This window comes from Delphinapterus leucas, chromosome 14 (genome assembly GCF_059928025.1).
Source record: "Delphinapterus leucas isolate spDelLeu-1000000601 "Yukka" chromosome 14, BTC_Dleu_Yukka2, whole genome shotgun sequence".
Classification (NCBI taxonomy): domain Eukaryota; kingdom Metazoa; phylum Chordata; class Mammalia; order Artiodactyla; family Monodontidae; genus Delphinapterus; species Delphinapterus leucas.
Genome location: NC_143142.1, coordinates 28,131,399 through 28,149,233, shown reverse-complemented (window position 1 = coordinate 28,149,233; position 17,835 = coordinate 28,131,399). Strand labels below are relative to the sequence as shown.

The window sequence follows — 17,835 nt, the reverse complement described above, 5'->3', positions numbered from 1 at the left end:
CGCCGCCTCCGCGCGGTGCCCGCCGGCTCCCTGCGGCGCCGCCCCTGCCACCGCCCCTCCACGCAGGCCCTGCCGCATGCCGCCTCGTCAGGCGGTGGCACGGGCACCTCAGGACCCCGTGCCGTGGGCCTCGAAGAACCCCGCGCCGAAGGCCTCGCAGGACCCCGCGCACCGCCCGTCCGCATTTCCGGCCGCAGGCTTTTCCCGCTGTAGCAGCCGTCTAGACCATGTTCGTCCCCTGCGGGGACTCCGTCCCCGACCTCGCGGGGTGCACGCTCCTGATGGTGAGTCCGGCCTCGAGGGAGGGGGCGGGGTGGGGGTCCGAGCGGCGGTCCCCGAACGCGCGCGGGTCTACGGCCCCGAGTCCTGGTGGCTGAGAGCGAAACGTGCTGGGGAGTGGCCTGTGCTCAGCTAGTGTCGTGCGGACCACTCGCTTTACATTTCATCCTGGAAAACCTTTTCTCAGTTAGTTCGGGAGTCAGGTTCAAGCTAGCGAATCGTTGTCACTAGCCAGGAAACTACAGACGGGTTGCTAAAGACTTTGGCTCACTCAGTGAGCGTTCTGTGGTGTCAAAATGTGACAAAAAAGACTAGATTCTTGTCCTCAAGGATTTTGCAGTTTAGTTGAAAACACATGTATATAACTAAGGTTAGAACGTTGAAAAAGATACAGAAAGGCCCTAGGATTTATTGGGATGGGGAGGGACACAAGGACCTCTTAAGGAAAGCGTCATATTTGGAATTAAAAAAACAAACAAAAACTTATACAGAGAATGGATTGGTGCTTGCCAGCAGGGGTGGATAAAATGGGAGAAGGGGGTCAAAAGTACAAATCTCTAGTCAAAAATAAGTCCCGGGATGTAACTCGAAGCATGATGACTATAGTTAATACTGTATTGTACATTTGAAAGTTGTTAACAGAGTAGATCTTAAAAAGTTCTCATCACAAGAAAAAAAGGTTTTTCTGACTGTGTGACGTTGGTTGCTAACTAGACCTGTTGAGGTGATCATATTGCAGTATGTACAGATGTCGAATCACAATGTTGTACAACTGAAATTAATATAATGTTATATGTCAATTATATTTTAGTTTTTAAAAAGGATGATGGTAATAGAAAAGTTACTTTTTGATAATTTTCATCATAATAGTGCACACAAGAAATATTAATGGGGACTTCCCTGGTGGTCCAGTGGTTAGGACTTCACCCTTCCACTGCAGGGGGCACGGGTTTGATCCCTGGTCCAGGAACTAAGGTCTCACATGCTGCGTGGCCAAAAAAGAAATAAAATGTCAATAAATGCTTAAATTAGCATGTGATAGTGTACTGAGGAAGGAAATTTGACTTCATTTCAAAGTATCTCCCTGAAAAATATTTATTAATCACAAAAGACAAGAAGTGTTTTTGCAGGAGATACCTGGCAAAAAAAAAAAGAAAAAGAAAAATGTCATAGAGAAAGTAATGTCCAAAAGATACTAGTGGTACCCTTGACAGTGGAGTGGTGAAGAGGGAAGCCATGTTAGGTTGAAGAAATGGAAGATTCATTCCATTGGGGTATTTAGTAAATGTTCAATCAGTAGTCTGAAAGGTGGAGCTAATGAAGGGGTCAGAATCCAGCTGTGATTCACCTGAGTGTAAGCGTGCAGTACCAGTGCTGTGATTGTTGTCTTCTGACTAAACTTTTTAAAGTGCTGCTAATTTGGTTGACTTAATGAATACATTATTTTACTGTTTCAGCCAGCAGTATCTGTTGGAAATGTTGGCCAGCTTGCAATAGATCTGATTATTTCTACACTGAATATGTATAAGATTGGTTACTTCTATACTGATTGTCTTGTGCCGATGGTTGGAAACAATCCATATGCAACTGCAGAAGAAAATTCAACAGAACTCAGTATAAATGCTGAAGGTGTGTTATATTCTCCTACAAGGTAGAGTTGTTTTAAATCAGAACCAGACCCTCTCAGTATGTCCTGCAGCGCCTGGCACCGGCTCTGTGCAGAGTTCAGGACACTGTGTTTTCCTCTCCTGCATACACCCTGGTTTAGGCCTTAGCCTTTCCTAAATGGCAGCTCCCTTGAGAGATGTGGCTGTATTTGTATCCTTGGATGGAATTTGAGATACCTATTTGTTTAACGTGGGGTTTTTCCCCTTTTATCCTCAGTTTTATTTTCTCTCCTTACTGGCATGGGTAAGCATCACTAATATCAGGGAGAGAGAATTCCACTGGGCTCAGTCCCGTATGTTTAATATACGCTACCTCACACAGGCCTCTGCCATCCTGTCACGTTGTAGAATCCGTTGTAACACTGACGAGGCTCAGAGAGGCCGAGTTTCCTAACACTGCAGTGGGTGTGGGCTCTTCCCACGCCGTACATCTCCACAGTTCCTCGTTGGACTGTCAAGCTGGGTTAGTTGGGGCACACAGTTTACAGCCCCCAATCACTGTGTTCATGATGAGACTGCCCCTCGGGAGGAGAGGAAAACAAAGGAGCCTCCAGTTACTTCGCGTGATGGGCAGCTGCTGCCTTGGCCTCTCAGTCTTCGGTTTAGAAGCCAAAGGTGACAGAGGAGCATGAAAGACCGTAGGTGGACCGAGAAACAAGTGAGGAAGCATTTTGGGTTTTGTCAGTCTTCCTAACCATGTCATGAGCTTGCAATAATGAGATACACTTTAGAAAGATGGTTTTATTAACACTAGATAATTTCAATTATTGCCTTGAAGGACAAAGGACTATAAATGGTAGAACTAGAATTTCTATATTTAGACTAATGATAACAACTGTCATTTGTTGAGTATCTCCTCTGAGCTGAACACTGTGCATTTACATGTGTTAATTCACTTCATGCTCACAACTACTCCATGGGTGGTTTTATAGATCAGGGAACCAGTGCACAGGGAATCATGGTCCCATGATTAATCGAGGCAGCCTGACCCAGAGACCTGCCTCCCCGTCACCTGCTAATGCACCTTCACTCCAGCAGAAGACCCACTGGCTTTTTCCTCTGACACAAACTGGCAGCAGGTCCGTTGGAGACAGTTCTTTAATCCACTTTTTTATTTTTTAAGATGAGGTGTCTTTTTGAAATAAATTATAGACATCACAATATTCCACCCCCAAATATGTAAGTATGCACCCCTTATAGTACATTTTCTTACATAGCTAAAACACCATTGCATTTAACAAAATTAGCAATATCTTCCTATACCCTATCCATATTCAGAGAGGCCCAGTTTACCCAAAACTGTCCTTTAAAGTTAGTTTGTCCAGACCAGGCCATAGTACTTCTGATTATCGTGCCTTTGAAATCTCTTACCCTGCATAATCTCTTTTCCTTCTTTGCAAAACTGATTTATTGAAGGAAAAAACTGGACACATTGTCCTATAGAACGTCCCACCTTCTACGTTTGTCTGATTGCTTCCTGTGGTGTCATTTGCCACGTTCCTCTAGTTTCTGTATTTTCTGAAACTGGAGTTAGGAATAAAGGCTTGATTGTTTAAAAGCTAAATATTTTAGCCAGAATACGAGAAAGGCGATGTTACATCACCTGACAAGAAAAAGGATCTGGAAAACAGGGTCTTAACAACAAAAAAAGACCTTCGTGATACACTGGTGGAGAACACAAGTGTTGCTGTTGTAGAAAGTGGTACATCTTATATTTTAAAGCTCAGCCTGCCCTTTTCCCTAATTCCTAGACCTGCTCTAGCCTCCTTTGCCCCACACATACCTGGTGGTCAGCAGACTCGCTGATGGAGCACAGCCGTGGCCACCCCACGTGCACCAGTCCAATGAGACAACCCTGAAAAGACCTGTATAACAGGAGAGACGTGATCCACCGAAGGCTGTGCCCAAGTCTAGGATTATTTGTAATCTTTTTACAGTAACTGAAAGCTTAGCCCTTGGCACAGTGGCCTAATCACGTGTCCTCAGGCACTCTGTATTTTGTCCTTGGGTCATTTTGGAGCGTCTTATTCTTGGAGGTGAAGTTGGGCAGGACCTCTTAAGCATCAGTAAAGTGGGCCCCTTGTAGAATCTGATGAAAATTGTGGATCCTTTTTGCAGAAAAAATTCACACACGTTGACTCACAAAAATTTTTGCATGTTATTTCAGGTCTTTCAAAAACTCCTAAAGAACACATGTACCTGTTGCAGGTATTTTATTACACAGCTAACATTCGCTGCATTTTATTCTTCCTTGTTCTAATCCCAATGACTGTTGCTGTTCTCTAGAGAAAAGAGGAAAGAATATCAGAAACCAAAAACGGTCTTAAGAATGATGTCATTTGTCATAATGCTAGAAATTTCCAGGGGAATACTTCTCTGGATTTACAGTCAAAGAAGAGAAATAATTTTTGATAATTTTCTTACAGTTAACTTTTCAGCACTGAATGTATTCTGTAGAATAAAGCCCACAGGTGAATTCTGAGGTATTAAAGTGTTTTGTTTTAACTAAATGATATAGTGCATATGTTCTATATTTTAACTATTGAAAACATTTAGATACAGAAGTTCTCCTAGTTCAGCTTTTTATCATTATAACTTCACTTGTATGACTCCTTCAATTTAACTGTCATTTGGTTTCATTTTCTTGGACTTGCAGTGTATGCATCGCCTTCAAAGAAACTAGTGGCTCTTCAGTTAAGATCCATTTTTATTAAGGTTAGTATGTTATTTTTGCCTTCTTAAGTTTATTAAAGTGCAATATAATGAGAAAATGCTGAGTCATTATCATTAAGACATCAAAAGTCATTAAGACATCAAAAGTCATTTCTTTGTTTATGTTTATACAGTTAAGCAAGGTCTGATTCTATAGAGAAATACTCATAAAATTTCAGAGTTGTTAGTATTGTTTCATGAATATATTGAAAGGAATTGGGACATATAGCTTGGGTCTTATATATTCCCGATTCAGGTAGCATTGGTGAAAAACTTTAAGCATATAAATATTACAGGTTTATTCTATTTGAGTTACATTTCAAACCAGTGGCATCTACATAAAAATTATATATATATGAAAATATTTTCTGAATCCAACTTCTTTCGTCTTCCGCTGCCACCACTCCAGTCCAGCCACCCCCTCCCTCATGCCCTGATTGTGCTTCTGCACCACCCGCCCTGCAGACAGCTCTACCCATGATCCTTTAAATCTTAATCAAAGCATGTCACTTCTGCCTTCCAAACCCGCCAGTAGCTTCCCATCTCAAAGCGAGTTCACAGCCCTCACCACGGCCCGACAGGCCCTACATCTCTGATGTGGCAGCCACTAGACACATGTAGCTGTTTAAATTTTGACTCATTCATTAAAAGTAAGTAAAATTAAAAATTCAGTTCCTCTGTCCCAGTAGCCACATTGCAAGTTCTCCACAGCCATGCGTGGCGAGCAGCTGCCATAAAGAGCATTTGGTTACCATGGAGTGTCTGCGGGGCAGCTCTGTCCCTGGCCCCACGTCCAGCTGTCCTGCATGCCTGTCCCTTGCTCCCCCTCTTGCTTGCCCTGCTCCAGCCACACTGGCCACCCTGTGCTGTTCAAACACATTAAGCTCATCCTGTCTCAGTCCTCACAGTAGTTTCTCTGCCTGGACCACTTCTCCACTGGACACCTGAATGGCTCACTTCCTTTAGTCTTTGCTTAGCTGTCCCTCATCAGAAAGGCCTCCCCCCAGCATCCTTTCTCTTGTCTTATCCTGAGCTAGTTTTCTTCACGACTCCTCACTTCCCACCTGATAGAATGGAAGTTCCCTGAGAAAAGTGACAAGGTGTCATTCACTCCTGTATCCTCGGCTTCTAGACAGAGCCTTGGTGTAGAGTGGATTGAGGTACCACCTGTTCAGGGGGGCAGAAAGGTCTCCCCTTCCCGGGGGCCCCTCCACACACCCCCACAGTCACCATGTTGTAGGAGCGGAATCTCACGGGTGCACTTCACGTCTGGCCTCCTTTACTCCACATTCTGTCTGCGAGGTGCTTCCACATTGTTGCAGGTAGAGGTAGTTACTTCCTTCTCACCTCTGTGCATGAATCTGTTATGTAAATAAACCATGATTTACACATACTGTTGATGGAGCATTTGATTTTTTTCCAGCTTGAGGCTATCATGAATGGAGCTATGGTTATTTTAATATTTATTACTCTTTCCTTAGTTAACAATATCACACAAAAAGTTTGGCAGTGAGAGTTGCTAGCAGTTTTACATTGTGCCACGTGGCTTTTTTGTTCTCTTCCTAATATCAGTGTAAGTTCGAGAAGTAAGATGGACAATTCAGACACTTCTAAATGAATTTTTTTTAATTAATTAATTTATTTATTGGCTGTGTTGGGTCTTCGTTGCTGCATGTGGGCTTTCTCTAGTAGTGGCAAGCAGGAGCTACTCTTGGTTGCGGTGCGCAGGCTTTGGGCGGGGGCTGCTCGGCTTCTCATTGCAGTGGCTTCTCGTTGCAGGGCACGGGCTCTAGGCGCACAGGCTTTGGTAGTTGCGGCACACAGGCTCAGTAGTTGTGGCTTGCGGGCTCTAGAACACAGGCTCAGTAGTTGTGGCGCACGGGCTTAGTTGCTCCACAGCATGTGGGATCTTCACGGACCAGGGCTCGAACCCGTGTCCCCTGCATTGGCAGGCAGATTCTTAACCACTGCACCACCAGGGAAGTCCCTGAAATTGTTGATAGATGTAAATAAAGAGTGATTTCAAAGTAGCAAACATTTTTTGAGCATAGATTCTTTGCACCAATAATACTCTAAATACTTCAAACATGTTGCTCTACTCAGTCCTCACAACAATCCTAGGAGGCAGATGCTAATTATCTTAATTTTACAAGTGAGAAATCGGAAACACAGAAGCTCAGGCAGCTTGCTCAAGCCATGTGGTTCATGGGTGGAGCCAGCATTCTAGACCCGGCAGCCTGTCTCTGGAGCTGGCCTCTCTTAACCACGACACAAACTGTCCTTCTGTTTTTGAAAGGTAGCCATTTCTTACCTGCATTTTAAATTTTATTGAATAATTATTTTATTAACAGTCTCTGAAAAGAGTTTCCATAAAATGGGTTTTCCCCCCAAATTTTATGACCCAGATCCCAGATCAGTCATCTGTTCACATCTTGCCACACCTGCTTGATTCTCTTTGCGCAAGTACACGCAGTTTCCTCCTGCCAAACAGTCCAAAAAGAGGCTGCTGACATCATACTGCTCACTCCATACAAGAAGGAGACTCTCCTTCACACACAACCTCACAACCACAACACTGCCACACACCTAGAAAGTCAGCATTCAGTGAATTATTAAGTACTAGCATTCGGCATATTCAAATTCCCCAGTTGTTCCCCAAATATCCTTCAATTCTGGATCCAGGCAAGGTTTGTGTGTTGCCTTAGGCTGTTATATCTTTTCAGTTGGTGTTCAGTGTAGAGCTGCCCTCCTCTTTCTGTGATTCACAATATTGACTCCTCTGAGGGACCCAGGCCAGATGTTCAGCCTTCTGGATTCACCTAACTGTTTCTTATCAGATTTAGGGCAGAAATTTCTGGCAAGAACGTCTCATAGATAACCACGTGGTGGTTTTTGAGTAACAACAGATCACTGAAGTACAGAACCAGGAAACTGAAATCTAGATTCCTCACACTTACCTTATCTCTAGTTGTAAAGATAAAATAAATAGTCATTGTGGGGTGCCTTCAAGATGGTGGAGGAGTAAGACGTGGTGATCACCTTCCTCCGCACAAATACATCAAAACTACATCACTACATCTACATGTGGAACAACTACAGAACACCTACTGAACGCTGGCAGAAGACCTCAGACTTCCCAAAAGGCAAGAAACTCCCCATGTACCTGGGTAGAGCAAAAGAAAAAAGGAAAAACAGAGACAAAAGAATAGGGACGAGACCTGCACCTCTAGGAGGGAGCTGTGAAGGAGGAAAAGTTTCCACACACTAGGAAGCCCCTTCACTGGCAGAGACGGGGGGTGGCTGGGGGGAAGCTTTGGAGCCACACAGGAGAGCGCAGCAAGAGGGGTGCAGAGGGCAAAGTGGAGAGATTCCCGCACTGAGGATCGGTGCCAACCAGCACTCACCAGCCCGAGAGGCTTGTCTGCTCACCCGACGGGGCACATGGGGGCTGGGAGCTGAGGCTCGGGCATCGGAGGTCAGATCCCAGGGAGAGGGCTGGGGTTGGCTGCGTGAAGACAGCCTGAAGGGGGTTAGTGTGCCACAGCTAACAGGGAGGGAGTCCAGGGAAAACTCTGGACCTGCTTAAAATGCAAGAGACCATTGTTTTGGGATGCACAAGGAGAGGGGATTCAGAGCACCACCTAAACAACCTCCAGAGATGGGCGTGAGCCGCGTCTATCAGTGCAGTCCCCAGAGACAGGCATGAGATGCTAAGGCTGCTGCTGCAGCCACCAAGAAGCCTGTGTGCAAGCACAGGTCACTATCCACACCTCCCCTCCCGGGAGCCTGTGCGACCCACCACTGCCAGAGTCCTTTGATCCAGGGACAGCTTCCCCGGGAGAACACATGGCATGCCTCAGGCTGTTACAACGTCACGCCAGCCTCTGCCACCACAGGCTCGCCCCACATTACGTACCCCTCCCTCTCCCCGGCTTGAGTGAGCCAGAGCCCCCTAAGCAGCCACTTCTTTAACCCTGTCCTATTTGGGTGGGGAAGAGATGCCCTCACACAACCTACACGCAGAAGCAGGGCCAAACCCAAAGCTGAACCCCAGGAGCTGTGTGAACAAAGAAGAGAAAGGGAAATCTCTCCCAGCAGCCTCAGGAGCAGTGGATTAAATCTCCACAATCAACTTGATGTACCCTGCATCTCTGGAATACCTGAATAGACAACGAATCATCCCAAAATTGAAGCAGTGGACTTTGGTAGCAACTGTAGACTTGCAGTTTGCTTTCTGCATCTAATTTGTTTCTGGTTTTATGTTTATCTTAGTTTAGTATTTAGAGCTTATCATTGGTAGATTTATTTATTGATTTGGTTGCTCTCTTTTTTTATTTTTATATATATATATATATTTTTTTTCCTTTTTCTCTTTTTGTGAGTGCGTATGTGTATGCTTCTTTGTGTGATTTTGTCTGTATAGCTTTGCTTTTGCCATTTGTCCTAGGGTTCTGACAGCATTTTTTGGTTTTGGGGTTTTTTTTTAGTATAGTTTTTAGCGCTTGTTATCATTGGTGGATTTGTTTTTTGGTTTGGTTGCTCATGAGAGATTACTAAAAGCACCTATATGCCAATAAAAGGGACAACCTGGAAGAAATGGACAAATTCTTAGAAAAGCACAACCTTCCGAGACTGAACCAGGAAGTAATAGAAAATATAAACAGACCACTTACAAGCACTGAAATTGAAACTGTCATTAAAAATCTTCCAACAAACAAAAGCCCAGGACCAGATGGCTTCACAGGCGAATTCTATTACACATTTAGAGAAGAGCTAACACCTATCCTTCGCAAACTCTTAGAAAATATAGCAGAGGGAGGAACACTCCCAAACTCATTCTACGAGGCCACCATCACCCTGATACCAAAACCAGACAAAGATGCCACAAAAAAAGAAAGCTACAGGCCAATATCACTGATGAACATAGATGCAAAAGTCCTGAACAAAATACTAGCAAACAGAATCCAACAGCACATTAAAAGGATCATACACCGTGATCAAGTGGGGTTTATCCCAGGAATGCAAGGATTCTTCAGTATATGCAAATCAATCAATGTGATAAACCATGTTAACAATTTGAAGGAGAAAAACCATATAATCATCTCATTAGATGCAGAAACGGTTTCGACAAAATTCAACACCTGTTTATGATAAAAACCCTCCAGAAAGTAGGCATAGAGGGAACTTACCTCAACATAATAAAGGCCATATATGACAAACCCACAGCCAACATCATTCTCAGTGGTGAAAAACTGAAACCATTTCCACTAAGATCAGGAACAAGGCAAGGTTGCCCACTCTCACCGCTATTATTCAACATAGTTTTGGAAATTTTAGCCACAGCAATCAGAGAAGAAAAAGAAAAAGAAGGAATCCAAATCGGAAAAGAAGAAGTAAAACCGTCACTGTTTGCAGATGACATACTATACATAGAGAATCCTAGAGATGCTACAAGAAAACTACTAGAGCCAATCAATGAATTTGGTAAAGTAGCAGGGTAAAAAATTGATGTACAGAAATCTCTTGCATTCCTATACACTAATGATGAAAAATCTGAAAGAGAAATTAAGGAAACACTCCCATTTACCATTGCAACAAAAAGAATAAAATACCTAGGAATAAACCTACCTAAGGAGACAAAACACCTGTATGCAGAAAACTATAAGACACTGATGAAAGAAGTTAAAGATGATACAGACATATGGAGAGATATACCATGTTCTTGGATTGGAAGAATCAACATTGTGAAAATGACTCTACTACCCAAAGCAATCTACAGATTCAGTGCAATCCCTATCAAACTACCAATGGCATTTTTCACAGAACTGGAACAAAAAATTTCAGTTTGTATGGAAACACAAAAGACCCCGAATAGCCAAAGCAATCTTGAGAAGGAAAAATGGAGCTGGAGGAATCAGGCTCCCTGACTTCAGACTATACTAGAAAGCTACAGTAATCAAGACAGTATGGTACTGGCACAAAAACAGAAATATAGATCAACGGAACAGGATAGAGAGCCCAGAGATAAACCCATGCACCTATGGTCACCTTATCTTTGATAAAGGAGGCAAGAATATACAGTGAACAGCCTCTTCAGTAAGTGGTGCTGGGAAAACTGGACAGCTGCATGTAAAAGAATGAAATTAGCACATTCCCTAACACCATACACAAAAGTAAACTCAAAATGGATTAAAGACCTAAATGTAAGGCCAGACACTATAAAACTCTTAGAGGAAAACATAGGCAGAACACTCCATGACACAGATCACAACAGATCCTTTTTGACCCACCTCCTGGAGAAATGGAAATAAAAACAAAAATAAACAAATGGGACCTAATGAAAGTTAAAAGCTTTTGCACAGCAAAGGAAACCATAAGATGAAAAGACAAACCTCAGAATGGGAGAAGATATTTGCAAAGGAAGCAACTGACAAAGCATTAATCTCCAAAATATACAAGCAGCTCATGTAGCTCAATAGCAAAAAAAAAATCCAATCCAAAAATGGGCAGAAGACCGAAATAGACATTTCTCCAAAGAAGATATACAGATTGCCAACAAACACATGAAAGGATGCTCAACATCACTAATCATTTAGAGAAATGCAAATCAAAACTACAATGAGGTATCACCTCACACCAATCAGAATGGCCACCGTCAAAAAATCTACAAACAACAAGTGCTGGAGAGGGTGTGGAGAAAAGGGAACCCTCTTGCATTGTTGGTGGGAATGTAAATTGATACAGCTGCTATGGATAACAGTATGGAGGTTCCTTAAAAAACTAAAAATAGGACTTCCCTGGTGGCACAGTGGTTGAGAGTTCTTCTGCTGATGCAGGGGACACGGGTTCGTGCCCCAGTCCAGGAAGATCCCACATGCCACAGAGCGGCTTGGCCCATGAGCCATGGCCGCTGAGCCTGCGCTTCCGGAGCCTGTGCTCTGCAATGGGAGAGGCCATAACAGTGAGAGGCCTGCATACCGCAAAAAAAAAAAAAAAACTAAACTAAAAATAGAACTACCATACGACCCAGCAATCCCACTATATATATATATATATATATATATATACACACACACACACACACACACCCTGAGAAAACCATAATTCAAAAGAGTCATGTGCCACAATGTTCTATGCAGCTCTATTTTCAATACCCAGGACTTGGAAGCAACCTAAGTGTCCATTGACAGATGAATGGATAAAGAAGATGTGGCACATATATACAATGGAATATTACTCAGCCATAAAAAGAAACAAAATTGAATCATTTGTAGTGAGGTGGATAGACCTAGAGTCTGTCATACAGAGTGGAGTAAGTCAGAAAAACAAATACTGTATGCTAACACATATATATAGAATCTAAAAATACCAAAAAAATGGTCACAAAGAACGTAGGGGCAAGACGGGAATAAAGACGAAGACCTACTTGAGAATGGACTTGAGGATACGGGGAGGGGGAAGAGTAAGCTGGGACAAAGTGAGAGAGTTGTGTGGACATATATACACTACCAAATGGAAAGTAGATAGCTAGTGGGAAGCAGCCATATAGCACGGGGAGATCAGCTCAGTGCTTTGTGACCACCCTGAGGGGTGGGATAGGGAGGGTGGGAGGGAGACGCAAGAGGGAGGAGATATGGGGATGTATGTATATGTATAACTGATTCACTTTGTTATAAAGCAGAAACTAACACACCATTGTAAAGCAATTCTACTCCAATAAAGATGTTAAAAAATAAAAATAAAAAGATAATCATTGCTCCTCATCTTTCACCTTCAGTCTAAGGATGGTAAGTAGATATAAAAATAATTATAATTTTAGTATATATAAACTATATATCATCACATAACGTGGGTGAAATACTATATAGACTACTCTTATTGTAACTCTAGGATCTAACTTTTCTGTTTTTGTTTTATTCTTTCAATGGTATACAAAGTATAAATCAAAGTCATTCTGTGAGAAACTGCTTTTCTGGGTGAAAAGCAGCAACTGTGCCAAAGTTGTTGTTCTTTCAAGCAGCCACTCGTATCACCGTAATGACCTCCAGCTCCGCAGGTATGTCTGTGTCTTTGGAAAAGTATTTTGCTATGATTTATACAGTTATTAGGATGATTTCTCTATTAAAAGGTTAAAATAAAATTTTAAAGCCATGCATATCCTTTCCTGTCCTCCCTGGAATTTAGAAAGAAGGAGGTAAAGAACATGAGCGAGGAGGAATAGAGGTGGCGGGCCCTTGACATTCCCAGGGCTGCGGCACTGGGATCCTAGGGTAAAGGCGGGAATGGTTCTGGGGCTGTGCTCTGCTGTGTGGTATCACGTGCCTGGCAGCACCACAAACCTCAGCTGATGAAGGGAAAGGAGAAAGGGTACCTGATGTTTATTGGTTGATCATTTTTCAAAGACTGGATTGATGTTTCTATTTATTTCCATATATTCAACCATTTGTATTTGCAGAACTACAGTTGCCTTTAAGTATAGCTCCCAGGCATGTCAGATTGAATTCTTAGGTAGAAGACAAAGTATCCAAGACTTAAAAATCTAAACTAGTTTATTGCATTATCATTTCTTCACCTGTAAAATTCTGATGAAATTATTAGCCAAGAGTAACCTTTCAAGACTAGACTTAGTTTCTGGGATTCTCACAGTGGGCCTGGTGGGAGCGTGGCTGTGGACATCTTCACGCTGGCCTGGCCTTGGGTTAAGTTTTCCTGTCTCTCCGCTCTCCCCTAAGTTTGTAAATAGCAAGTCAGAGCAATATTTTTACATGTTGCTCTTCCATAGACTGCTGAAACGCGTGTTTTGCTTTGTGCAGCAGAATATATGGAGAACAAGATAATTTTTGCTAAAAGAATTGTTAATTGTCTTAATGTACGTATTTGTGAGTTTTTAGTTAATTATATGATTGTTTCCAGTACTCCCTTCAGGTACCTAAGTTAATTATATGATTGTTTCCAGTACTCCCTTCAGGTACCTACTTACACCTTCCATGCAAAAAAGTGTTCAGAATAAAATACAGAGCCTTAACTGGGAAGAAATGGAAAAAAGCCCATGCATTCCTGAAATAGACGATTCTGAGTTTTGTGTCCGTATTCCTGGAGGAGGTATCACAAAAACACTCTATGACGAAGGGTGAGCTTACCTGTATATTTGCTGCCCATCTTATCTGAAAATGAAAGTAAGATAACTGGGATAGTGTTTGGAGTACTTACTGGAACTCTGAAAATGTCTTCGTTAAATAGGTACCGTGTTACATTCAGGGGAAAGATTGAAATGTGGTTATAGAATTGGTTCCTGAAAAGCCATATTTAATGCTTTATTATGTGTGTCATGTTAGGGGTCCTAATACATATTCTGTGCAACCTCTGCAGTCAGTCCTCTTTGCAGTGGTGGTGGTGGTGAGATGTACATAACATTAAATTAACCATTTTTAAGTGTACAGTTAAGTGACATTCAGTACATTCATTGTTGTGTACCCATCACCACCATCCACTTTCAGAACTTTGTCATCGTTCTAAACAGAAGATCTGTACTCATTAAATAACTCCTGTTTTATACCTGAAAATCTATGCTCTTATTAAAACTATCATTTCCTTCAACTTTTCTTTTTTTCGTAGTCTATCTTCCATTCGTGTTTTCACTTCTTTCCCTGTCTAGCTTATGCCCTTTAGTATAGTATATTATTTCACCTCTTTTCTTACCACAGCCTACAAGCCCTGGCCACCTGGTTATTCTCCACACCTGCCCTGCAAACCACCAGCTTTGAATCATTCTCTCACTCCATTCAGGCCACATCACCCGTGGCCTGCACTTCTGTCAGACCATAGACTGCGGGGCTTAAAGAACAGAAATGTGTTTGCTCACAGCTCTGGAGGCTGGAGGTCAGGGTGCTGGCCTGGTCGGGTTCTGGGGAGGGCCCTCTTCCTGGCCTGCAGACGGCCACCTCTGGCTGTGTCCTCACGCAGCAGAGAGAGAGCTCCTTCTCTCCTTGTAAGGCCATGGTCCCATCGGATTAGGGCCCCCTCCTGTGACCTTTCACTGAATTACCTCCTAAACCTCCTGCCTCCAGATACAGTCGCCTGTGGGTGAGGCTTCCACTTGTAGACTCTGGAGGGACACAGTCCAGGCCATAGCAGCTGCTGTCAGGGTCTCTTGATCGATCGCCTACTGCCTCATTCTGACCTGCCCTGACCACCTCAGCAGCAATGCTGGAATTAACTTTCTAAAATGCAAAACTGATCACAAGACTCCCTAAGTAAAAATCCATCAGCAGTTTTACTTGCCTTTTGCGGAATCTGGTTCATCCTCCACAATGTGCCATCCAGAGCCCTCCAGGCCCCTCTGGCCTGGCCCCCTGGGTGCGCTCTGCACAGATGCTGGCCTCCTGGCCCTCACAGTGTCCCCAGAGCTGTCGCATTCTTCCTTGCTTTTGTTCCCTCTCCTTTTCTCCTCTTGTCTCCTTTGCAACAACCTGCCCGGTTTGCCAGAGTCGGCCCCAAGTCGCTTCCTGTTTGTCCTTGCTGGTCTCGCCCTTCTCCGCAGGGGGAGGGGGATTCTGCTCTCTTTGCACTGCCCCCGCACTCTGCCCCTTCAAACTGACTTCTTGCTTCTTTGCAAGTCAGTCTCCTAGCTTTGCTTCTGACCATGTCAGAGTAGCTGATAGCAGACTTGCCCTCCTGCCATAAACAATTGGAAACTGGACAACATTAATGAAACAACTGTTCATCAGACATTGGACACCATGCAGCACACAGCTGTGAAGCCTGGGAGAAAGCAGTTGAGTCCTGCTATTGCCCCAGCTTCCTGCTGGACTGCAGCATGGGGTGGGGGCACCCAGGCAGAGTGCAGCCGTCTTGCTAAGTCGAGGGGACTGGAAACCAGAGTTGGGGTGGCTGACACAGCTGGAGAGTATGAGGCAGAGAACCAGAGGGGCACAGCTGCTGGGGGAAGAGCCCTGGGGCCTGCCTGAACCCTCCTCAACCCTGAGCTCACAAGTATAGGGTGACACCGTGAGGGCAGAGAACAACCTCTGGGCAGCTGTTAACTTTGCCCACAAAGTTAGCAACACTAGACAAAATACTATGAAAGACATGTTCCTCATAGAACATTTTGAAAATGTAGAATAGTCAAAAGAAACAATAATTTTAAATACTCAGTTCTGTCACCCAGAAGAAACTACCACTACTAATTTCTTGGTCTGTTTTCTGTTTTGAATTAAATTCTGTTTTCTGTTTTGAATTAAACATTTTGAATTAAATGTTTGTATCTGCAAGATACTGCAACTTTACCATTTGTAGCTTTAAAATTCATGGTATTTACAGATATTTCTCACAAAATTGATGTTCTTTTAATTTTCCAGTGCAGATCTTGGTGTGGGGCAGGAACATTCATGTGCCCAGGGTGGGTGTTACATTGTTCCTAGTTTTGTCCCTACAAATAGAGGGTACATAAGTGATCTTGTGATGTGGCGTCTCCTTGCCTAAAACCTGGCAGATTATCTCAGCTATAAAAACAGGCACACTGGAACCATCATCTTGTATCAGTAGAAGAATATCTAATTATTCTTTTTAATTGTTGTAGCTGTTCTAAAGAAATCCCAATGGTGATTCTGCTGAAATTCGTTTCGGAAGGAGACAATATCCCAGATGCGTTAGGTCTTGTTGAATATCTTAATGAATGGCTTCAGATAATCAAACCATGTGTAAGTTTCACCAAAGCTTAAGTCTCTGATTTCTCTGGTTATGTATTCATAAACTTGCATTTTTACATACTATATAAGTAGACCAAATAAGTGAAAGTTTATGTTAAATTTAGACATCTTCATATAAAATTTAAGTTAGCTGAACTTTTCAAAAGAAGACAGCTAAGCAACCTGTTGTCTGCAGTTGTTTCATTAAGGCTGATTTTCAAAAAAAAAGGAAAATCTTAAATACTTCGTTGTATTCATTCTTAGTGTTGCATTAATTATACCAGGCAGCTTTTTATAAGGATAAACAAGTCCTCTTTGGAATTCAGGTTTTTCTTTTTTTTTTTCTAAGCAAAAGGTATAGCTTTGTGAGCAGTACTTTAGCTATCAATATGCATTATAATTAAAATACTTTTCTCTATTATGAAATAAGAGCATGACACCCAGGGAAATCAGTTAGCCTTTAGGCATAACAAAAGTAACCTAAGCCTACTTTACAAGGTAGGTGACTGTCTTTTTAATTCATGCTTTTTTGAAGAACAAATTGATACAAATCACACAGCATTGATTTTTTTTTTTTAACCACTGTTTCTTTTGAATTTGATTTTGCTCCATGGACTCTATTTATAGCCTTTCTGGTTCGTATCTTTATGGCTTGGAAATTGAGGAAATTTATCTTCAGCTGATATAAAGACACAGAAATGTATTACTTTGTTTTTTCCTTACAATAAATCACAGCTAGAAGTGTCAAAACCAAAAGGAACAACAACAACAAAGGGAGAGATTTATAATACGTGTTAAAAGGAGATTTAGTGATAAAGTTGAAGGATTACAATATTCTGTTCTTCAATTGCAGTGTGTTGACCCCTCAGCGTCTGCCTTGCCATGGAAAATGCCGAGTTCCTGGAGGTTACTCTTTGGCAGTGGTCTTCCCCCTGCACTTTTCTGATCCGTTTTCAGTTTTATACCTTATGTCCCAAGACACTTACTACCAACACAACTGTTAAACAACTATATAAAAAGAATGTATTAGGAAATCTTTACTTTTCACAGAAAAATCGCAAAGAAAAATGGATTAACAAAAGGTTGTTTTTGCCATGCTTTTCATCATATACAACAGATGTAAATTTTGTGCAATAAAGTGTTTCCTAAGTAATTTTATCTGAATGTATTTTTTTTTTAACTCAGACTTCTATATTAGTTTCCTATGTCTGCTGTAACAAATTACCAGAAACTTAGTGGCTTAAGACAAAATAAATCTATTATCTTAGAATTCTGGAAGTCAGAATTCCAGAATAGGTCTCACTGGGCTAAGTCAAGGTGCTGGCAGGGCTGCGTTTTCTCTGGAGGGTCTTGGAAGAATCCGTTTCCTACCCCTTTCCAGCTTCTAGAAGCTGCAGCATTCATTGGCTCATGGCTCCTTCCTCCATCCAGAATAATTTCCCGATCTCAAAAGAGTTTAAGAGAAAAGGTTTTCATTTTTGAGTGCCTAC

At 42.5% G+C, this 17,835-nt stretch overlaps 1 protein-coding gene across 2 annotated transcripts; it reads left to right on the top strand.

Moving 5' to 3' along the window:
* The first annotated feature begins 125 nt into the window (after positions 1–125).
* PSMG2 (proteasome assembly chaperone 2) lies at positions 126–17,498 on the top strand. 2 transcript variants are annotated; one of them, XM_022551265.3, is made up of 7 exons: positions 128–284; positions 1,737–1,908; positions 4,603–4,661; positions 12,596–12,714; positions 13,615–13,788; positions 16,237–16,357; positions 17,199–17,498. In XM_022551265.3, exons 1-7 carry the CDS (start codon positions 228–230, stop codon positions 17,289–17,291), a joined length of 795 nt encoding a protein of 264 aa, XP_022406973.1. In that variant the 5' UTR covers positions 128–227; the 3' UTR covers positions 17,292–17,498. The 2 variants fall into 2 exon arrangements, with proteins under 2 accessions (XP_089751016.1, XP_022406973.1); XM_089894890.1 differs by lacking the exon at positions 16,237–16,357 and having other exon boundaries at positions 126–284.
* Positions 17,499–17,835: the final 337 nt, after the last annotated feature.